Source organism: Ochlerotatus camptorhynchus, unplaced genomic scaffold (assembly GCF_037179485.1).
Source record: "Ochlerotatus camptorhynchus isolate MF236.1 unplaced genomic scaffold, CSIRO-AGI_Acam_v1.1 ptg000338l, whole genome shotgun sequence".
Lineage (NCBI taxonomy): Eukaryota > Metazoa > Arthropoda > Insecta > Diptera > Culicidae > Ochlerotatus > Ochlerotatus camptorhynchus.
Genome location: NW_027040826.1, coordinates 690,083 through 714,779, shown reverse-complemented (window position 1 = coordinate 714,779; position 24,697 = coordinate 690,083). Strand labels below are relative to the sequence as shown.

Below are 24,697 nucleotides of genomic sequence, written 5' to 3'. Positions count from 1 at the left end.
GTACCACATCTGCTTGAATATGAGGTGAGTCAGTGTTGAAAATGTTGGAATCACTTGAAAATAAAGTGAATCAGACCTGAATATTCTGGAAACACTTCAATATGATGTCAATCAGATCTGAAAAGTTAGGAATCACTTCAAAACACTACCATTCATAAGTATGGAGCCACTAAAAAAATATTGAAACACACACTACCATAACCCAGTTCAATAAAGTTCAAACCCTCTTTGGAAAGTTCTGAATCACTTAGGAAAGTACTGAATCAACTCAAATGTGTTCAGGGTCAATTAATAAAATATTGGATAACTCCTGGAAGGTACTGTATTGCCTAAGAAAAGTTCGAAATCACTTCAGAAAGTACTGAATCACTTCAGGATAGTTAAGAATAACTTCATAAAGTACGGAATCACTTCAGAAATGATTTCAATCATTTTGGAAAGCAGCGGCACCGGTGGTGTAGTGGTAAGCGTGATTACCTCTCACCCCAGCAGGCCTGAATTCAATCCCAGTCGGCGCCGCCACGATGTTCTGAGGCATAAAATCTCTGACCAGCCTTCCTTCGGAAGGGAACTAATGCTATTGGTCCCCGGTGCATGATTTGATGGGTCGATAGGTATTGTCCAGTTGTGGGAGCTGCCTCCCTGGCGTCGGTAGCATTGGTGCTCAGCACGGAAAACTAGATCGACGGAAAACAAACCAAGGGGAAAAATCGGAAAGCACTGATTCACTTCTGAAGAGTTTTGAGAGATATAAGAAATTGTAGAATCGATTTAGCAAAATCTAGAATCACTTCTGAAAATATTACAGCGTCGCTTCATACTGAACAATTTCGGAAATAATTGGAATTATATCAGAATTTTCTGAAGAGCTTGAAATCACTTCGGCAAGTACAGATTCACTTCGAATAGAAATAAAGCACTTAAGAAAAGTTAGGAATCACTTCAGAAAATTTTGAATCACTTCAAAAAAGTTCGGAATAACTTCAGAAAGTACTGAATTACTTAAGAAATTTTAGAATCATACAAGTTTTGAATAACTTACACGCTTCATACAAGTTTTGAATAACTTAAAAAGCACTGAATCACTACATAAAAGTTCAGAATTACTTCAGAAAGCACTGAATTGCATTAGAAATCACTTTGGAAAGAATTTAATCATTCAGTGTGTTATCAATTTCGCAAGTACTGAATCATTTCATAAAAGTTCGGAGTTCCTTCAGTAATGTTCGGATCTGCTCCGGAAAGTACTTGTTTGTGCAATGTCATTTATATGTATAACTACCCTACCCGCTGTAAAGAGCAATACAAATTACCAAAACAACAGTGTCTCGTATGCCTCCGCCATGGCAGGACGGCAAAGCAATCGGTGTTCTTTAAATTTAAAGCTCAATTTACTTTGATGCATTTTCGAAAAATTCAAATGCAGTTTTTTTCGACGCTTCATTTCGGATTGCAAAAAGCTCACGTCATTCAATTCTTTCTGCTATTTTACACAAAATGACGCGAGCTTTTTGCAATCTGAAGCATACAAAATCTGATATATCTTTAATGGTGGAGCAATTGGCTATGTTGTGTGAGTGACACCACTATACGATACAAGCGATATCTCAACTACATACGCAGGGCTCCGTATGCTGCCCATGCAAATATTGACGTCACTATTTGTGTTTTAAATATTTTTGGGTTACTTATACAAATACATTTGACGATCTGCATCTTTCAATACCTCATTGCATGAAAACAACAAATGATATAAATGACGCATTTCGCGCCAAATCGTATTCGGAGCTGACAACACCCTCTCAGATTTCAATGAAACTTTCTGGATGTGTGGACCTTGACTAAGTATGCCACTTTGCATACTTAGTTTTTCCAAAATTTATCTAGACTAACATTTGAGAAGGGCCAACCTTTTTCTGCCGATTTTTTTCAAAAAAATATTATGGAAAAATGACAACTCCTAAAAAAATATGTTGTATGACTTGTCCAAGCTATCGAAAAAAAAATACTGGAAAAATCATTTGAGACCTACACTGAAAAAAATCGATTTTTAAAATTTTAAGTCGATTTAAAAAAAATGGCCACGACTGCACTGATTTTTTTTTTGATTTGCCATTTTTAAACAAAACTAAACCAGTGAAGCTCAAAATCATCTCAGATTCCAATGAAGCTCAATTTGCGATTCAGTTTTGTCTAATCAGCACTTAAGTTCACTTTGATTAATCGAGAATTTCATATGAAAAGGGCTCATGATGCATTTCTCGCCAAATCGTATTTGGAATTGGCAGCACCCTCTCAGAGTTCAATAAAACTATTTGGACATGTAGACCTTGTCAAAAAAATATCATTCCCTTATTCTGTTGTCTACTACTGATAACAGTAGGTACATAGACCTTGCGTCTGAACTTAAAAATTAATATAATACGAAAAAATTGTTGATTTTTGCGGTTTTTTCAGTCCATCTTATCGCCATGACGACACAGAAAAAATGTTTTGATGCGTAAATTTTCCTTAGTATTAGAGAATTTGTTTTTAAGATTTAACGATATCTTGTTCCAATATTTTTCAAAAAATCAAAACGTATTTTTTACGTTTTTTAATCATATAAAATTTAAAAAATTAATTTTTCACCGTTGAAATAAAAGATTTAAAATAATCTTACCGATTATGAAGCTACAGGCTCCAAACTTTCATTTCATGATATAAAATTTTAGATACATTCACTTTAAATAAAAATTGCCTTTAAACATAGCGTTTGCCGTCAATGGATGGCAATCGGTGTCCGACGGTGATTGGCTCTAGATTACGGAACAGAGACCGACGTTAAATAAGGAATGAATATGAAGGTAGAATTGATTAAGATTAGGTTATCTTTATAATTGCATGTTAAGCTTTCCTTAAATTCAAATTTAACAACAATGCATCAGCAGGGTCGATCCAATATGACTAAACATTATTCTTAGCACTTAAACTCGATGAATGAATAGAATTACGAAGAGTTGCAGTTTCTGAAGCATTTTTCTAGATTTTCCTGTAGTAGCAAGTGGTGTGTGGCAAGTAAGGCACATATAAAGTGAACAGACAACGGAAGAAGCACACCAACATATGAGAGTCGCAAAAAATCTACGTTACCACATTAAATTTATTTATTTTTAATTTACTTTCATAGAACAACCTATCCTTCAGGGTCATCTCACGATTGACCATCGATCCGGTGGAACGTACGGCAATCCATTCACTCGTGGATCGGCCTTCGGTTCGTCGAACATTCCACCGGCTACAGCCAACCCTGCGGCCACACCAGCACCTCCCCCGTACAACCTTGCTACACGGTCCACCCTTGGTTTCAGTGGATCTGGAGGAGTGACAGCAGCATCGTATGGTTCCGGTTCCAGCCCGGGAGCAACTGCAGCTGGTTCTACCAGCCCATGCTCGGTACAATCAGGTTCGTTGTCCTTATCACAGAATTCCCAACAATCCCAACAGCAGCAGCAGCAACCGTTAATGAATAGCAGTAGTGTAAGCAGTAATCCGCAGCAACCAGGAAGTCCATCCGCAGGTCAATTCATTCTTCCGAGTACTGGAACCATCAAACAACTGGGAGCTCCAGCAACGCATGTTTGAGTATGTTAGGCTAATTGTGTATAATAGTACACAACCACGAATAATTATGAATGTTTAGACTGTCCCGTCAATTTACCCGTGCTACTAAATTTAAAACAATCAATTCTTTACACATCTATAATAACCGTGAAGTGAAATTTTGTTTCCACTGTCAACACGTATGTAATCCATTTTCATGAAAATCACAAATGGCATATCATAAATTTGTTCAACGAAAATTCGTAAAATTGCGTGGCCTTATTAAATGGTAGAACATTATCCACTGCAAACCGAAACCACTGTGGTAAACATTCCATTGGCGTCAACCGAAAAGAATATTATTAATTTGCTCCCGTTTCCACACATCCACGTGGGGATATACTTTTGCAAAATTAAGTTAACCAAATTGAAATTAAATCTTGAAAACAATTTAATTAGAGCTCATGCCGTGAACAACAAGGGACAGTGATAAAAAACCCACTGCTTTCCCCAACACGAAAGATCGACAAACAAGCCAAAATGCAATTAATTTTCATCGAGATGAATTTTTCCCAACATCGGTGAAAGGAAGAAAAACCACGTTCAATTCAAATTTCGCTAGGGGAGGCCAAAACGAGCAGAGAGCAAAACAAGTGCGGTCGAATTGCAAGTTGCTGGCGGTTGGTGGGGTTGTGGCTGTAAAAAGCAATTGGCGCTGAAATAATCAACCATTGTGCGGCTAGCGATTGAAGGAGGATGGAAAAGTGGTGTGAAGAATCACAATGGATGGAAGCCAAATTTTATTCGGATGGTAATGTGATTTCCAAAAGTATCAAAAGAACGGTTTTATTTTAATTCATAATTCGACGACTGCAGTGGTCAGCATCCATCAACAAACTAGAATTAATGCCGGTGTCTATTTGCAAAAAAAAATACATCCACAATCGTCACAGGCAGCTGTATGAATAACGCAAAGAGACACTTGCGAAAGCTGTTCATATGGGAATGAAAGGACTCATTTATAAATTGTTAAAATTCAATCAAAAGCCATTGAGAGCATTTGCGGAAAAGATTAAAATTATAGGTCAACTGGGATGCCTGTGCTGGAAAATTCTGCTGCTTGTTTTTGTTGGACTTGGGGCTCCCGTAATCCCTTGGTTGGTAAGCTTCCTATTGAAATGGACGTTCAGAATAAGCAGGTCTACTATCAAGTAAGCAGGTATTGTGCAAATGATTTACACGCGTATGATGGAGGTCTACTGGTTGAGTGGCGAATATCAGCTATATTCAGTGGGTCAGATGGACAAATAATCGTGAAGTGGAGTCTGCTAGTCATATGGTAATGCATTATGTCTAGATCGAGCTGGAATTAGGGCGTAACAGCTTTTGTAAACAATGACTTCCCTCGATGATTTCTCGGAAGTCATGGCTCTCCCTGGCAAATCGACATCACCATCGAGTAAAGAAAGACTTCTCTTACTCTACTTCTCCTAATATGGATATGTTGGTTTGTTTAGGCGTGATTTGAATTCCGAGAAATCAACGAGAGGAGTTATTGTTAACAAAGGCTGTTACGCCGTAATTCCAGCTCTATCTATATGTTCCTGAATAATTTGACTGTATTTTGACCTAGTAGAGCTGCGCTGGGGAAAAATTCGTAGTTGTATTTGTTTGTGTTTTTTTCAGGCAATTTGGTATCACAATACATAGGGTGTTTGATTATTTGCGATCTACTAGAAACTTCCAGCACCTCTCTTTTTCGAATGGGTTTAAACAAAAAATGATTTTTTTTTTTTCTAAAATATGCCTTCTAAAGCTATTTACTTTTTTTTGGAATTTGATAAAGAGTCACAAATTGTTGAGATGTTGTTAAATATCTATCACTCCTTTTTGATTTCAATTCCGTCGTACGAGTGTCAATCCCAACCAAACGCATTGAAATTCTATTGGATTTTTTTTTTTGTCATACGGATGAAGGCAGATAAAAATGATTCGCTTTCGAATTGACAATTCGTGAATTTAACGAGCAGCACTGCTAGTTTAGTACTTGAACTAGCTTTCTGGTAAAAAAAAATCCCAAATTTTGTAATGCCAAAGCAGGGTGGACTGTTCTACTATTAGTTTTCATATTATGCTCTTCAATGAGCTTTGTGCTATAGCATTTGAACGAACGTATCGGAACAAACGTAGGGTTTTTGATCAAATTTTCATCCTACTAAACACAACCTGTGCTTCACCGGTATTTTTCGAACGGATTTGATCACGAAAAATGAATGACTTCTAATACTCGAAAAAAATTGAAACACACAAAAGTGGTAGCCACACATTAATTTTATGTCGGATTTTATTCAAACTTTCAAGGAATAAACTAAAACATACTTAATTCCGTATTTGGATCTCGGACCATAACCAAATGCCCGTGACTTGCCCTTTACACCACTCATAAGGTTTTGGGCAATGGTGGGGCCGACTTTACCCACTGTTTTTTTTTTTTTTTTCAATGCCGGATCGTTTTCCAACACTTTAGATGTTTTACGAAGTCTGGTCTTCATTATGGTCAAAAACTTCTCAATAGGGCGAAGTTTCGGCGAGTTCAGTGGGTTGAAGTCTTGTGGTACAAAAACAACATTGTTGTCTCTGTACCGGTCTAACACCGCGCTTAGTGGCAGGATGCCAAATCCGGCCAAAACAGCGCCTTGCCTCCGTGTGCCTTCAGGAATGGTAGCAGGCGCTTCTGGAGGCACTCGTCCCGGTAGATTTGCCACAGATGACCTGCCAAACCAAACACTTTTTGGAAAATATGTCCACCTTCTTCTTCCTTACCTCCTCAAGCACGGCCAACTGAGAACGTAAAACTCCTGTCCCGGCAACTGATTTGTGTCTGCCTTGGTGTAAGTCTTGTCGTAAATCATGACGCAGCTCGCTTTCGTCAGCCAGTCCATCTGTGGGACGCAGTCGTATTTTGCACGACGGCGCACAAGAACTGCTCCTGCTCCGATGCCATCTCGATAACCACTTGACAAATTGTGATGAAATTCTGCCAACGTAAGCATTTCACTCCAATTTCTTTAAAAATTTCATCAATTTTTACCAACATGCTAAAAAGTTACGAACTAATCAATGTGTCTCACTTTTTTCGAGTACAGTCCTTACATTTAAAGCGGCCAGAGCAAAAAAAATTCAATGCTTCAAAAGTCGCATAATAGATGGCGGACTGTGCTGGTTCACGTATTTCTGCATTCGTAATTGCACTGCATCTAATCTCCGTCTGGGAAGAAGTTTCACAAACTACTTTGAGAATGTGCCATAATGCCCTCAAATCATTGGCACTTTTTGAAGGGCGAATCCTCCTTGAGTAATCCTGCATCCTGCAGCTGGAGAAATATTACGGCAATTCCTCTAGATAATCGCTTCTGGAGGTGGACAAAACAGCGAATCTAGCTGAGCGGATCAGACCCATCCAGCTCGCTAGGAGGAGTCGATTCTTTTGAACAGCTCTTCAGCTTACATTGAAATTATACAAATTTGGACACACATTCTAAATCAGAAAAGAAATAAGTGGTTTTGGTGACCGTAAACCAATAGAGCTATATAAGCTTAAAACTGCATACAGTCGTAAAAGTAGTCAAAGCCAATAAATCCGTAGCTTACAACATGACTCTACTTATCAATTGAAAACGCTACTAACGCAACAACTGAACAACCACCGCGTAAACCAAAATGCGCGCAAAATGTGAAAACAACAAATCAGTAAAATCAAAAAAATGTTGCGAGAGAGATGATTGACATCGTGTCACAGATTGTATTGCTGATGTTAATTCTTCAGCAGAATTGCTCTCAATATTCTCGACTTCAGTTCCAGATCATCAGCTCAGATCCGGATCTGGAGCTGAATCGTGAAGAATCGTGAGAAAAAAAAATCCGAAGAGCTAGACGGGTCCAAGAGCAGGACGGATCTGAGAGCTGGACGGGTCCGAAAGCTGTCATCCTAAACAGCGCACAATGAATCATTCGGGTTGAAGATTCAGATTCAAGGTGAGCTATGAGGTGGAGTGCTGCATTTCGCTTTTCGGTTATTTGCTTGTGTGTGGATCTTCCGCTCCCATACGCAATGATGGGAGGAGAGAAGTGAGAGCACATATGCAGGAGAAATAACATCGGCAATAAGAGCCGGGTACGTAAATACATTGGATAGTACCAGTAGAAATTGAATATCATATAAACATGAGTCTCTCTAGCCGGTTCCAGTGGTGTAGTGGTAAGCTTGACTGCTTTCTCACCCCAATGGGTTCAGGTTCAATCCCAGCCGAGGTCGAAAGGTTTTTCTGAGGCATAAAAAGCTCTGGTCACATCTTCCTTAGGAAGGGAAGTACAGCTATCCCCCGAAGAACCCATTACCCACTGAGTTGCACCCGCACCGCTTTTTCTCGGCGGGATTTCAACCAGTCGGTCTGATTTTTTGCATGTGAGTATGGTCAATGGAAATCTAGTCACTCGCAGAAAATCAGAGCGCTTGGTTGAAAACCCACCAAGAAAAAGCGGTGGGTTCAACTCAGTGGGTACGCGTTCTTCGGGGGAAAGCTGTTGGTCCCGGCCCATGTGTGTAAAATGGGTGCGATATCCTCCTACGCAAGTGTGGAAACTGCCTTCCTGCACATTCGATTGCCATCAATGGATGGCAATCGATGTCCGTCGGTGAGTGGAACTAGATTTCGGAACAGAGACCGACGTTAAATAAAGGAATGAAGATATGTCTCTCTATCCCATACAACCGCTTGAAAGTTTGCTCTTACCGTTGATGTTATTCATCAGTCGACACATGTTGTATTAAGCGTGCATCTTGGTTTACGCGGTGTGTAAGTGGAGTAATGAGTCCATTTTTGAAAAGTTGTGAGTGACAGCTTAGACTTGTGATGTCAGTGAGCTGAAACTGAATCACGGGACATCAACTCACTGTAGTGAATCGGGTCTTTAGAACAGCTCGGAAGCGGATCGCCTAACTCTATTCCATGATTGTCGTAGAAGCATTTCCTAGCTACGGATGCAACAAGCGGATATCGTTCACCTTCGTCCTCGGCGAACTTGTTTAGCACTCTTGCAGCTTGGTAGGGCAAACATGCAGAATTTATTTTAGGGCCAACTAGAAGGAGTCGCCAAGAAGTGGAATCAAGACTGTCTTAGCAGTAACCGCACCCCGTAAAGTCCATTTTTATCGCGTAGCTCAGTGCGATTGAAGTGAAATATTGAATATCAGGTTGGAGATGTATTCGTGACCAGATGCGAGATCTCTGCATGAAAAGTGCTGGCTGGTTCAGGACAGATGACTGTTCTCGTCTGGGAAGTGCTGGATTCTCTTCGTTAGATGCATCAAGAACCGTCCATTATGCATGTTAGTTGTAAAAGATGGAACATAGGTGATGTTTTATTCTGAAGATTGGATTAAGTTTCTTAGGTTTCCCGTGTTGAACATAACAAAAATTAAATTGATCACATCTGATACAGCCAAAAATGGAGTCGTAACTTTCATGATGTCCAGAATAGAGCACTGATATTGGTGAAATCTGCAGCAGGAGGAGTGAGTTGAGGAATGGTTCAGCACACATCGAATTTAAGATCCAACCCCTGTGAAATTATCGGTCGTTGAAGAACTGGAGACCCGAGCAGTCCATTTTCCGGATGGTGGCAGCAGTAGAAAAACACTGCACGGCCATCAAGAATGTCTTTATCGTAATGATTGAGAACAACGTTGGTGAGTTGCACACTCAGATAAAAGAGTTATTATTGTTTATTGATTTATGTGATAAGGCTCAATCGAATTAACTTTACAGAGCCGATGATTCTTGTTCACTATACAATACATCTTAAAACTATAGTCGAAAGGTACAATACAATAAACACTTTATCTTCCACTGTCCAACAAGTCTCCTCCATCAGAACGGGAGCCGCTTCCGGTGGCTTCATTGTATGACAGTATCGCCAACGAGGGCAGAGCGCTTCCATTGCATTGGACACAAAACACATACTCATCACGAAACGGTTGCTTTCCAAAGTCGACGATGCATCGACCGAAAGAACTGCTGATGAAGAACAATGAGGAGGACCACACAATGGTTGTTGCCGAGTAAACAGACGATTGCGTGGCACACATCGAGAGTGGCCTGCTTCTGTCGACAGTCGAGTTGAACCCTGAGATAAAAGAGTGAATGGCGAAAAATTGAGGAGCGAAGAGAAGCAAAAGTCGCGATAGAGCGAGCAAGAGCCGAAGTCCGCCAAAGGTACTCGGCTCTTGAGCATTAAGTGAAGGGCTCTTGCAAACGGGACAGGCGAATATGAGTGAACTCCCTGACCGATGAGGTGGATACACCTGGAAGAACTGGATATATTTGATTCCAACGATATCCACGATACCTGGACCAAGACAGTTGCTTCCCCAACCCATCAACATTGCAGCATGATACACCAAGAATGTGGTGCATCACTCGCATCAGCTCCATTTCTGGAGATAGAAGAAGCTACCTGACGTATGAAATCAATCAAGGCTCCCGGTTCGATTAAATATCAACAGTGCTGACTCCATACTAAACGCACAAGTCTTGCATCAATTTTTCTGTAATAGGAGACTTTAGCACAGACTTCACAACTAGATGATGGAGCTTTTCCGACTCTATCCGCACGGCCAACCATAAAAATTCCGCGACTGAATTCAATTGACTCAGAGCATTTTCTTCCCATACAAAATTTACTCTTATTTGGAAATACCAGCAGTTACTCATAGCTAATGACTAACTGCAGGTTTTACCAACGATGACTAAATTTTGTATTGAAATATAATGCTCCGATTCAATTGAATTCAGTCGCTGAGTTGTTCTGCGGATCGTGGTTGGTAAGAGGCAACGATGTATTCTATTACCACTACTGTTCCTCATAGTAATGTAGGGCATTATAGTAGATGCAATTGACCGTGTACCGAACTGTGTGCTGCGATGGCAGCCTATCACTATGAAGCATATCAACAATTTCGATTTGACTAAACACAGAACCGACCGATTTGTCTTACTGGCTCTAATATACGATCTAGCCGAACCTTCCTCTGTGGAGATTTTCAATGCGCTTCCAGTTTTTCTGTAGATGGGTAAGCAGTGGAGAAAGTCGAAAGTTTTCAATGTTTTGAAAGTCAGGCGAGGGGACCAGGAGTGACTTAGATGCACAAATCAACAAGGCTAGCACTGCCTTACAACTTCCAACATCTTTGTTTCAAACGTCGTTTCGATTAGATGTGCCGTTTTCGTACTATGATTTTTTTTTAAATATCGAAAAGGCCATTTTTGAAAAATTAGCCGAGAGTGAAAATCGGACGAATTTTAGTACAAACTTGATTCGTTTGCTATAGCAAATGCAAAGTTTCATAGAATTCTGAGAGTTAAAATCTAAAATTTGTTTATTTTTTCATATGGCCTGGAACTGCTTTTTGTAATGAGGTATTAAAGAATTGTGCACTCAGAATCCGTACGTGTTGTATAGTTTGTAGAGGTACGCTCAATGACCGCTGCAAGCATTTTTTGACAGTGATTTGTTTAAAAAGTAGTCCTGTTCCGGTGGTGAAAGTTTCACGAAAAATGCGAGTCAGAAGTTATGCCAGATGGAGGACGAGAGAAGAAAATTGATCTCGCCCACTCATGTTGAAAATCCAACGTGGTCAGGTGCGACAATCGCAAAAAAGCATAATATCGCCAAAATTACAGTGTATGATGTGCTTAGACTTTTCCGCGAGTGGCACGAGGGCCCGAGTGGTCCCTGGTAGATTTAAGTTCGCATTCATGGATAAATTTGCTCGGAAGTTCATGATTTGGCAAGGTTGTTGCACCTGTGGAGCAAAAACCAGGGTTTTTGCCACAAACAATATGATGGACTCGTAGTTGTACAAGGAGTAATGCGTCAGGACACACGTGCTGCCTTTTATAAAATCACACAAAGGACCTGTGAAGTTGGTCGGATTTGGCGAGTTGCCACTACAGCCGAGAGGTTGTTCAGTGGTACCGTGACAATGCGGTGGATTTCATCGACAAGAGCCTAAATCTACTCAATTGCCCAATTCCACCCATTATGAAAATATTGGTCAATTATGAAGCGTAAGCTTTAAAAGACTGGTAAAACGGCTCGGAACACAACGTCACGAGTTCAAATATCGCCCCGGACAAGTCCAAATGACCCAAGAACATAAAATAATACTGTAATTCATTTCATCCCTGAGATGCAAGTGATTTATTCCGTACGGATTCTAAGTAGACAATGCTTTCGTAAACTTAGGTGTTTGATATGTTAGGATTTCAAATAAGTAATGGGGTGTTTACACAAATGCTATTTCACTAGTGCTAATGACAGGAGCAACTGAAATTCGTGCTAGTTGGCAAGTACACTAGCGCGAGTAAGTCCGCACAGATGTAAACACCCCATAAATGAATATTTGCAACATTAGTCAAGCCCGTTTGGTAGCGGCGCCGGTGGTGTAGTGGTAAACGTGAATCAGTGCTGCACAATTTCGACAATACACGGTGATACTCAAAATTCTGCTTTGGTCACTCGTTTGAGCTAACAGTCATCGTCAAGGCAAACCATGTCAATTGTCAGTTGCATTTTTGTCAGTGACGAACATGTGCTGATTTGTTTATTAGCTAAATTTAAAATGAAATTAAATGGCTTGAGGAAAACAATTACATGGAGCCATTAAAGTGAGCAAGCATCTACGGCCTGAACCGCTTGGATAACAATAATGTGTCTCAGAATGCAAGAAATTACCCTTTCTGTTACCAGGCGAATCTTTGTCATTGACGAAAAAATGAATGAGATTTTGACAAAGATTTTGTTGAGGATCAAGTCTATCATTGACTATGTGAAAAACAATTTTGTCAATATCGCGCAAAAGTCTGTCAATGACAATGACAAATCTCAGCACTGACGTGAATACATCTCACCCTAGCCGGTGCCGCCGGGATGTTCTGAGGCATAACATCTCTGATCACGCCTTCCTTCGGAAGGGAAGTAAAGCCTTTGATCCCCGGTTCATGAGTTGATGAGTGGATAGGTAGGGTCCAGGTGTGGGAGCTGCCTCCCTGACGTCAGTAGCATTAGTGCTCAGCACGAAAAACAAGATCGACGGAAAACAAATTAAGGGAAAAAAATGCCGTTTGGTAAATAATAAATGCTTCCTATGTTTTTTATTCAAAATTCATTTTTTTGTGATTGTATGTGACCAAACCTAATTGATAAATTGTAGTGAGCAGCACCGAAGTGAAGACCCCATAATAACTTACCTGATTCATGTTCGAGCTTCAAGTTGGTTGATTTGGGTTAACACGCATTTTCTTAAAAATTACTCCTCCTCTTCACAGCACATCCTTCAGTCACTAGCCATAGCTACCATGTAGTAAAATTTAACGGATGAAAATCTGTTTTGAAAGTGTCCTGAAAGAGAAAGCGTTAAACTGAAAGCAATTTAAACTTTTATCGGAAAGTTTTTCACCAACCGCCAAGAAATATATAGGGTGAGCAAATGCAAAATAACATTTCTAATGGAATGCTACCATTCTGACTGACTTGTTGGCTCCACCGATGATGCTCCGTGCGAACAAATGATCGAGAAATAGAGAACAAAACGCTCGAGTAAAAAATGGAGCCCATTCATATTAGATCTCCTCTGGAAAAACCAGCGATAAAAAACGAAAGAAAAAATCAAACCCTACTGTACTCTGAAACAAAGTGAAAGAAAACATCAGAACAAAAAACAACAAGCAACTGCGTAAAGCATGCTAAACTTTGACTGATAAATAAATTTAAATAGAAGCAAATCCAAAGTTGTAAAGCTTGAAGGAAATCGTAGAATAGGATGGAATAGTTAAACTTGTAAGTATTTTCCTCTCATTTCCAAGTCTCTTTATCAAGGAAGCAAATAAATTTCTTTCCTTTTTCCGTTTCCCGTCTCTGCTTCTGATGTATCGAAAATGAAGTACAGCGAATTGAAAGAAAATTGTATAGCAAGTAGTTGTACTTAATGAAACTTACTTTAACACAGGACGAAGATTGGTGAATTATTCTGCTTTGAGATAATGTATCATCCGGTGATGATTGGTGTGTTTTTCGGCTTTGAGGTAGAATTAGATAGGGGAATTTTGTTTGTCGTATAGGAAACATGTTAGCTAACCGAATATGTACATATATTTTTATTCTGATCGCTGAGATGATGGAAAATAAATAATTTGGAAAACTTAAGTGGACTTTAAATTTGGATGATGACATAGTAATGCCAACAAAATATTAGTTTTTTGATTTTGATTCCTGGATATTATTTTATTTTTGCTAGCAGAAAACGTATGTGTGGATTTTTATCATTCATTGTATAAGTTTTCCACAAGAATAATAATGGCTTTTCTTACAACAGGCTTAAGCTATGCAACGGATTGACATCATCTCTCAAAATCTTCTCAGGATGATGCAGGGGGAAACTAATTTGTATCATAAGGTGAGCACAAGTTAATGTTTCATTCAAAGTGTTTTTATGTTATTTCATGCGCGAAGTTTGCGATTTTCAGAGTTGGTTGGAAATGCTATCTAATATGCAGCGTTAGTGTGATAATTTATTAGCTAGAGAATGGTCTTTATAAGACGGTAGATAGATAGTTCCATTAGAGTACGGCAGTATGAAAATTTAATAGAAGTTGAAAACACATTTTGCCTAACCCGTACGACGTACACGGAGATTTGAAGTATGTCTTCAAATCTAAATGCAAAAAGTGTGCGCCCGCTTTTGCTCATTACTGTCTGCGGCTGTGGAATAGTTCAAGAATTATCACACTGTCGAGAGCTTAAGTTTGTTATACTTTTCGAAACTATCTTATTGAAATAATACTCATAAAAATAAATTTCAGTGTAGGGAAAACGTACCGCTATAAAAATGAAACCAATATAGCTCGCGTTGATCTATTTCCTTTTCGTTTGCTCACCTACACATTGTTTTCCTCTGTTCGGGACCTAACACTACTGCGACCAGTAAATTGATCTATTGTAGCATATCCCGTGTCTTTAGTTTAGTGCATGTCGTATTACTCCATCACTATTGAGAAATGATGAAGTATTCGATTTTTTTTACAGTTGCCACTCTTGCATTTATCGCAAGGATCCGACTCTAATTAAAAGGTCCCGCTATTTATACCCTTCGGAGTGTTGAAACACCCTCCCAAGGCGCGCCCCTTTGTCAGTCAAAATTGGATTCCTTAGCAACAAAATTAAGGTATGACACCGATAATGACCATGCATCAGAACCCTAGTCTTACACATACTCACTGATAAAATAGATAGGAGAACCATGAATTTGTAAAACTATTGAACTTCAGTAAGAAAACAGCCATCAAAGTCATCAAACGTATACCCAAGTCTAAATTCCAAATCCGAAGAGGTCGAACAGTCCGCCGCGTTTCGCTTTCGAGTCAGTTAAGTTCACTCCGCCAAGTTTAACTTTCGTGTTTTTCCTGAACTCCTGGTAGGTCATCATTTTTTGAGAAGATCGCGAGTGCGTCACGAATACACAATATCACATTTATCACACTAAAGCTTCATGTTACATAGCATTTCCAACCAACTCTGAAAATCGCAAACTTCGCGTATGAAGTAACATAAAAAAAACACTGAATGTAACCACTCAACGCGGGAGTAGCCGTCAACAATGCTGAAGATGGTACAGCACGCAACAACCACCCTACTGATTTCTCTCTGAGATGACCACGTTGGTCATGACGAGAGGAGCAACACAATAGTTGGGTAAAGAAGAATTGCATTATAACACCCCATATCGACTGGAAATCAAGAGCAAATTTTCATTATGTCGTGAGTAACATTCGCACCAATCCGAGAAAAATAAAGTTTTGTTTTGATGACCGAAAAGTTATTCCTATTTCCAATTAAACACATGTGATCTCATAGTGATAGCCATGTTTAACATATTTAGCAGGGTTTTAATCATACAAATGCAAATCGCTAGTTTTCATGCTAAAAAATACTGGTTTTTGAGTCAAAAGTTATTATACGTCGTTTGGTGGCCCCTATTGCTACTTAAGTCAAAGTGTATTTACCAGGATATTCGGGAGAATTATCAATTACGTCTCCCTACGTGCAGCCCATTCATCATTTTAGTACCACCGAAATCATCTTAGCAACACAGTTCGATTTATTCACTTTAATAACGAGAAAGCGAAACGACGAACGTACACTTTTCACGGGTTTCTCAGCGCTGTTACGTAAGGCAAACGGCATCTCCATAGAAATCGGGTGACTTAAGTAACATCGAAAACTATGTTGATCGGAAGGTGATTACGTCAAAAAGCAATTTGACTGGTATTAAATTTAAAAATGGGATGTGATCCTATATTCGGACAGTATATAGTGTAATTGCAGGAGCATCGATTGACACTGATAGCTCGACTTTGTTTACCTTTGTTACTTCGACGTAATGAAAATTTGCTCTTGAAATGGTCTCGGCAAACGTGGGGCTTTAGGTAGTGATTAAATGTCGCTAGAACTATAACACAGCCGCAGACAGTAATGAGCAAAGTTGGGCGCACACTTTTTGCCTGCACGATAAAAAGTTGTCACATCTAATCCAAATGCTCTTGCACTTGACTCGGTCTGTCATGTGGCACTACGAATCGAAGTGACTTATCATTTATTTTCAAGTGATTTGCGTTTTGAAACAAAGTGATTTGTCGTTGAAAAATATGTACTGTATAACACCTTTAAATCAAAATGATTATCATTTGAGCTGGCACTACTGTTTTCATCCATTGAATTTGATTAGTTTTGCTTTTGGAAGCAAACGTCAAAAACGCACAAGCCAAACATACTCGCGAAGATGGCAAGTCAACAACAAATGAATTAAGAGCAAGAAAGCGATAATTCTTCATTTCCACCCGAAATAATTTGCATTCTAGAACGCAAGTATTACGAAATTGTTGCTGTATTCAATAATAGTGTATTATTCAGATAAGTTCTACTACAAAACATTGTCAAACTTATCACATTGATTGCTAAATGTTACTTCTACTACAAGCCTTGTAATGTTGTTTAATATCACTTGGACACATGTGTTCTGGGTAGTAATATGATATATTGTCTATGGTCATATTCTGAATAGCATATAACAAGGCAATATAATATTTAAATCCATATTCAGCAAACATGAAATACAAGGATAGTTAGTTAAATTTAAAGTGATAGACTTTTAATATCAGTATGCTTGATATTACGAGTTCAAAGCACATGTGCAATTCAATCTAAAATGAAGTGATTTGCTGTTGATTTCATCGTGTTTCGATATGATCTCTTCCAAGGGATTTGCAATTTTTGGCAAGTAGTGCAAATTCAACAGCAAATCACTTTACATGAACATGATGTTTTTTTACCGTGTGTAGATTTGAAGACATACTTCAAATCTCCGCGTAAATCGTACGGATTAGGCAAAAGGTGTGTGTTTGACTTTGTACTGTCGCATTAATGGCCCTTGGCTCATTTTCAACTTCTATTCAATTTTCAAACTGCTGTACTCTTACGGAACTATCTACCTACCCTCTTCTAAAGACTATTATCTAGCTAATAAATTATTACACCAAACCCAAATAACACACTCCAGGCTTGAAAAGTGGCGGCAACTTGAATGCGACCGGAATAAGTCACATAGGAGTTGCTTCAACCGCTTTGCGACAAGTGTGCTGCTAGGGAAGCTTCATGTTAGATAGCATTTCCAAACAACTCTGAAGCTAATGTTGTTTTCAAATTATTTGTATAATCTGTTAGGTCAGCGTTTCTCAATCTCACGGTGGGCCGCAGGAATTCAAACATCATGATCATATCCCAACAAAACAATTCAGGATCACAAATAAGCATGTATATATTGAATAAGTGCTGTATTACAGCGTACAATGCTGAATAATACGGGTTGTTGAATTATGTGCTGAAAAAAGCTCAATGAGATCACTGTTTGCTGTGATCTGATTAATTAATTTATATAAGCTGTATAAACGATGACTGATGTCTTCTCGATTGAAAACAAGAAGTTAGAGCTAATAATAAACTGAATAAATTTAATTTGTATATACATTGACGCTTTAAGTCGACTGTTTTCAATTTATTTCATAACATGCATTATTAGACATCAAATAAATGTTTTCTAGCTCCATTATTAGATTTAATTGCATTGCTTTACAATGTTGCTGAATAAAGGTGAATACAGTCAGCATGATAGCTCTTATATCACTATGCGTCTATGTTTTAAATCGCATGACTTTTAAATTCTTTATCAACGACGTATTAGATTCATTATTCTACAACACTGGTTCAGTCTAACAACAAGACGAAATCAGTAGAGTAGTGGTTACAGTTTCCGCTTTCCAAGTAGAAAGTCGCGAGTTCAATCCCAAGCTCAACCCTTTTTTATCTACGCCTAATTGGAAATGAGAGAAGTCAAGAGGTAACATTGGTCTCATGTAAAACAAAGATGAATCAATTAATCATTCCCACAGAGACTTGAAGGAGCTTAAGTTGCGATCGGAAATGCTGATAGGTATTCAGTTTCAAGTAAGCATTTTTTTGGTTATTGAGCTGCCCATATGATGTATTCTAGGATAGTTCAGATGACAAGGCAAATGGCTGGTGATCGGAAGGTACAGGGTTCAAATCCCATGCAACCGGACATATGTAAGTATGTAAAAAAAATTCTAATATCTTTGTGATTCGTGCTTGGTCAGAAATAATGAAAACAATAACTACAAAAACACACACCCCTCTGTCTCCTCCCGTTTTGTTATTTGCGGGTTAATTTTCCCGTAGTTGAATAATCGTTTAATTAGCGGCGTCGGTGGTGTAATGGTATGCGTGATTACCTCTCATATCATCCCGGGGTGTATTCTCTAAGGCATATAACATCTCTGATCACGCGAAGGGAAGTAAAGCCGTTGGTCCCCCGGCTCGGGTTGATGAGTCGATAGGTGGTAGGGTCCTGGTGTCGGCGCTGCCTTCCTGGCGTCGGTAGCATTGGTGCTCAGCACGGAAAACAAGATCGACTGAAAACAAATCAAGGAAAAATAAATAAATAAATAATTGTTTAATAAACGTATAAATAATGTCTAATTAAACGTTACTTCACATGAAAATCAAGCGTATACAGAAAATCGCTGTTTTTTTTTTTTTTTTTTTTTTTTTTACAACAGTAAAATCTTTATTTCCATTCCGTCAAGCCAGTATAGCCAGTTTACTTACATACTATGCATTAATTCTATTCTCATCCCACTGCGTCCTAGCAAGAAGTACGGTCGACTTGTTTCGCGCTCCGTTGTTTTGGAAGTTTTTTCGGTATTCGGTTGATATAATTTATCAGTTTTTTTTCTCACTAAGTGACTCCTGGCATAGTTCCCGGTAAATTGATCGAAAAGTGAGTTTTTTTTAGTAGAAAGTGTCATTTTCGGAAAGATTAATCCGTGCTATTGGAAATTCGCAAACAAATTTGGGCATCATCGTTGCGTGGTCACGCATACGCGCTTACGCATACGCGCTTACGCATACGCGCTTACGCATACCCGCTCACGTATCATCATCATCGAGTGTGAGCACCCGTTTCTACATCTATATCGTTCATCATTCATCGTGCGCCTGTGTGCGCTGAGTGCCGCGCCTCGATCAAGTGCACCACAGCGAAGGTCATCCACGCTGCGCGTCGCTTCCCAGCCATCGGTGTAAACGCCTACACATATAACGCTCGGTGGCAGTAGTATAGGATTATCAGATAAGTTTTTGTTTTTTTCTTGTTTCTTTTACTCCCCCATTAGTTAAATTTTCATTTTGTATTTCTGTGTTTGTAGTGTTTTCTGTGTATTGTGTCTGTGCGTTCAGTGGGAGAGCGTTTTGCGCTCCCACTAGTTGAACAAAATGGATGTTTTGTCAGAAGACGACATGGATGACCATTCATCTAAGAAAAATGATGATGTCATCCATGGTTCGTCGTCTCAGTCTGACAATGGGCAGGCTGAGAAAAGCTCCAGAATGCGGGCCTACCCGAATGACTCGACTGGCCCATGGGTTGTCTATTTTCAGCCCAAAAACAAACCCTTGAATGTTGTTCAGATATCTGATGATCTGACAAAGCGATTCTCTGCCGTGACCGAAATAACGAAGGTTAGGCACAACAAACTTCGTGTGACCGTCGCTAACCTGAAACAGGCCAATGAAATTGCTGTTTCCCAATTTTTCACACTGGAATATAGGGTGTACATTCCAGCCTCTGATGTGGAGATCGAAGGCGTGGTCACTGAGGCGAGTCTGAACCCCGAGATACTGGAGAAGCAAGCGGTTGGCCGATTCAAGAACCCCTTGCTTCCTCCGGTAAAGATACTGGCCGTTCATAGAATGAAGTCAGTATCGCTCAGCGAGGGTAAAAAGAGTTTTACCCCCACAGACTCGTTTCGGGTGACCTTTTCTGGATCTGCTCTTCCTCAATACATCGAGCTGGGAAAACTTCGTCTTCCTGTGCGGTTGTTTGTACCTCGGGTCATGAACTGCCAGCATTGTAAGCGGTTGGGACATACGGCCTCCCACTGCGGCAACAAGGCACGCTGCTCCAAATGCGGGGAGAAGCATGAGGATGGCGCCTGCGCAGCTACTGCACCAAAATGCGTGTACTGCAACGGAACTCCTCCTCATGCTCTCTCGTCGTGCCCGGCGTACAAACAGCTCGGGGACAAAATGAAACGCTCCCTTAAGGAACGTTCCAGGCGGTCTTTTGCAGAAATGCTTAAGACAGCCACGCCATCGACCAATGACAAAAATCCCTTTTCTCTTTTGTCAGATGACGAGACTGACTCTGACTTGGCTGAGGAGGGAACTTCTTTCAGTTTTCCGGAAGGTTCTGCACGGAAACGAAAGCGCATCCGTTCGCGGATTGTTGCAAATAAAGAACCCCAAATCAGCTTGCCTAAATCAAGGAGTGGTGGAAAAAAGGAGACTTCTACTCCTCCTGGATTCCGCAGAACTGACTATACCCAGGATTTTCCACCACTTCCGGGGACATCCAAAACCCCTGATGCCCCAATTTTAAGAACAGAAACCCCTTCTTCATCTGGGTTGTTCTCATTTGATGACATTGTGGACGGTATTCTCAAATACCTCAACATTTCTGATCCTCTGAAAAGCATTGTCCTCACATTGCTTCCCACTGTGAAATCCTTCTTGAAGCAATTGACTTCAAAATGGCCCCTTCTTGCAGCTATCATCTCCTTCGATGGATAATTTTCCAAACGAGGTCGGGGATTTGATCACTGTTCTACAGTGGAATTGTCGAAGTCTTATTCCGAAATTAGATTCGTTCAAGTATTTAGTCCATAACAATAATTGCGATGCATTTGCCCTCTGTGAAACATGGCTCTCTTCAGAAATTGATCTCCCTTTTTACGATTTTAACATTATTCGATTGGATCGTGAGGATTCACGTGGAGGAGGGGTACTTTTGGGGATCAAAAAGTGCCATTCCTTCTATAGAGTGAATCTTCCCGAATTCCCCGGTATTGAAGTTGTCGCATGTCAGGCTACCATTAAAGGTAAGAGCCTTTGTATTGCTTCTGTATATATTGCTCCTAGAGTCTCTGTTAATCGCAAACAACTTTTCGACATATGTGCGGTACTTCCCGCTCCATGGTTGATCATGGGAGATTTTAACTCCCACGGTACAGGCTGGGGGGAGCTGTACGATGATAACCGTTCTACTTTGATTTATGATCTCTGCGACAACTTCAACATGACAATACTTAACAATGGAGAAGTAACACGTTTGGCTGGTCCATCCTCGAATGGTAGCAGATTAGACCTCACCTTTTGCTCCAATTCACTATCGTTGGATTGCACTTGGCATGTAATCCAGGATCCGCACGGTAGTGATCATCTGCCGATCAAAATTTCGATTGCCAGTGGGTTCAACTCATCAGAATCCGTTAACGTCGCGTATGATCTAACCCGTAACATCGATTGGACTAAGTTCCAATCCGCGATAGACGATACAGCATCGTCAGTGGACGAGCTTCCACCGTTGGAGGAATATAATTTCCTCTCTAATCTCATCGTCGACAGCGCACTTCAAGCTCAAACACGACCGGTGCCGCGATCGTCTATTCGTAAGAAAACACCATCGCTCTGGTGGGATCAACAATGCACGGAGGTTTACCGTAAAAAGTCCGACGCGTTTAAACTTTTTCGGAAACGCGGAACACGCGAGCATTTCGACGCATACACATCTCTTGAACGCGAACTCAAGAGCCTCATCAAGGCCAAAAAACGGGGTTACTGGCGGCAGTTTGTAGACGGATTGTCGCGCGAAACGTCTATGAATACGCTTTGGAGTACGGCGCGAAGAATGCGTAACCGGTCTACTAACAACGAGAGCGAGGAATGCTCGGATCAATGGATTCTTAAATTCGCGCGAAAAGTGTGTCCAGATTCCGTGCCGTCGCAGTTGATTCCTCACGAAACCGCGAATTCGGTAGCCGAAATCAGTCAGCCTTTTTCAATGGTCGAACTTTCACTCGCTCTCCTTTCGTGTGGCAATTCTGCCCCGGGATCTGATAGAATCAAGTTCAACTTGCTGAAAAACCTCCCAGACGTCGCTAAGAGGCGCATGTTGAACTTGTACAATCAGTTCTTGGAGCTCAATATTGTTCCCGACGATTGGAGACAAGTGAGGGTGATAGCCATTAAAAAGCCTGATAAACCCGCGTCGGATCACAATTCGTATCGGCCCATCGCGATGCTGTCGTGTATTCGGAAATTGATGGAGAAAATGATCCTTTTTCGCCTCGACAAATGGGTTGAGACGAACCACCTTCTTTCAGATACTCAATTTGGTTTCCGTAGGGGTAAGGGAACGAACGACTGTCTCGCGTTGCTTTCCTCGGAAATTCAGTTAGCTTTTGCTAAGAAAGAGCAAATGGCTTCTGTGTTCTTGGATATCAAGGGGGCTTTTGATTCAGTATCCGTTGAAGTTCTTTCAGAGAAACTCCACGCTTGTGGATTGTCTCCATTAATTAATAATTTTTTGTACAATTTGCTGTCAGAAAAACATATGAGCTTTTCTCATGGAAACTCTACAGCTTTTCGGTTTAGCTACATGGGTCTCCCCCAAGGCTCATGTTTAAGCCCCCTTTTGTACAATTTCTACGTTAGAGAAATTGACAATTGTCTTAGTGACAATTGCACGTTGAGACAACTTGCAGATGATGGCGTAGTGTCTATCACAGGGCCAAAAGAGGTTGACCTGCAAGGACCCTTACAGGATACCTTGGACAATTTGTCTACTTGGGCTATTCAGCTAGGTATCGAATTCTCCACGGAGAAAACTGAGTTGGTCGTTTTTTCTAGGAAGCATAGCCCAGCACAACCGAAGCTTCAACTTTTGGGTAAACCGATCACTCATTCCATGTCTTTTAAATATCTCGGGGTCTGGTTCGATTCCAAATGCACCTGGAGATCCCACATTGAGTATCTGAGAAGAAAATGCCAACTAAGGATCAATTTCCTTCGATCAATTACCGGAACGTGGTGGGGAGCCCATCCACAAGATCTTCTGACGTTGTACCGGACAACGATTTTATCGGTTTTAGAGTACGGCAGTTTTTGCTTCCAGTCGGCAGCTAAAACGCACATCATCAAGCTGGAACGGATCCAGTATCGTTGTCTTCGTATCGCGTTAGGATGCATGCACTCGACTCATACTATGAGTCTCGAAGTGCTGGCGGGCATGTTGCCACTATCCGTCCGTTTTTCAGAGTTATCTCTGAGGCTCCTCACCCGTTGCGAAGTAATGAACCCACTGGTGATTGCAAATTTTGAGAAGCTTCTGGAGCTAAATCCTCAAACATGTTTTATGACTTTGTACTACCTATATTTAACACAGGATGTCAGCCCTTCAAGAAATATTCCCAATCGTGTAGTCTTCTCCGATTTCGGCAATTCAGTGAATTTTGATTTATCTATGACGCAGGAAATCCGTGGAATTCCAGAGCATCATCGTCCTATGATTGCTCCGTCATTATACGCTGCAAAGTTTGGCCATGTTGATTCTGCAAGAACGTTTTTCACAGATGGATCTCTAATAGAGGAGTCCGCTGGTTTTGGTGTATTTAATGAATTTCATAGCGCCTCTCGAAAACTTGAAGCTCCTTGTTCTGTGTATGTGGCTGAACTGGCAGCAATTCACTACACTTTGGAAACTATTGCTTCACTTCTTCCAGACCACTACTTTATTTTTACGGATAGTCTCAGTTCTGTCGAGGCTATCCGTTCCATTAGGCCGGTAAAGCACTTCTCGTATTTTCTCTTGAAAATACGAGAACTGCTTAGTGCTTTATCCGTGCGCTCTTTCATCATCACCTTCGCGTGGGTCCCTTCGCATTGCTCAATTTTGGGCAATGAGAAGGCGGATTCACTTGCGAAGGTGGGCGCTATGGAAGGCGATATTTATGATCGACAGATCGCCTATAGTGAATTTTTCTCTATTTATCGTCAGCAGTCGCTCGTTAGCTGGCAACATCAATGGAGTGAAGGGAGCTTGGGACGATGGCTACATTCAATTATCCCTAAGGTGTCGAAGTTTGCATGGTTCAAAGGGTTGGACTTGAGTCGAGACTTCATACGCGTGATGTCTCGTCTCATGTCCAATCACTATTGTCTAAACGCTCACTTGTTCCGTGTGGGGTTGAGAGACAGCAATCTCTGTGAATGTGGACAAGGTTACCAGGACGCTGATCACATCCTTTGGTCTTGTGTGGAGTATCGTGGAGTCAGATCACATTTTTATGATTCCCTTCGGGCTCGAGGTAGACAACCTAATGTTCCAGTTCGGGATATTTTGGCTAGACGCGATCTGGAGTTTATGAAACTCATATATGTTTACTTTAAGGATATTAACCTTAGATTGTAAGTTTGATTAACCTTGTGTTTAGTTTGTGTTTTGTACGTCTGGGGGTTTTTTTTTTCAATGTTTGTTTTCAAGATGAATAGAAATAATTTCATGCTTTAGGATTAATTAAATAGT

General features: G+C 40.4%; 1 protein-coding gene across 1 annotated transcript in view; it reads left to right on the top strand.

Annotated features, from left to right (window-relative positions):
- The window catches only part of LOC135708880 (irregular chiasm C-roughest protein-like), a 417,033-nt gene extending 410,986 nt beyond the window's left edge, over nucleotides 1-6,047 (top strand). Inside the window, exon 10 of the mRNA XM_065231050.1 lies at nucleotides 3,170-6,047. Coding sequence (XP_065087122.1) covers nucleotides 3,170-3,624 — 455 coding nt within the window. The 3' untranslated portion in view covers nucleotides 3,625-6,047. The remainder of the gene's footprint in view (nucleotides 1-3,169) is intronic.
- Nucleotides 6,048-24,697: the final 18,650 nt, after the last annotated feature.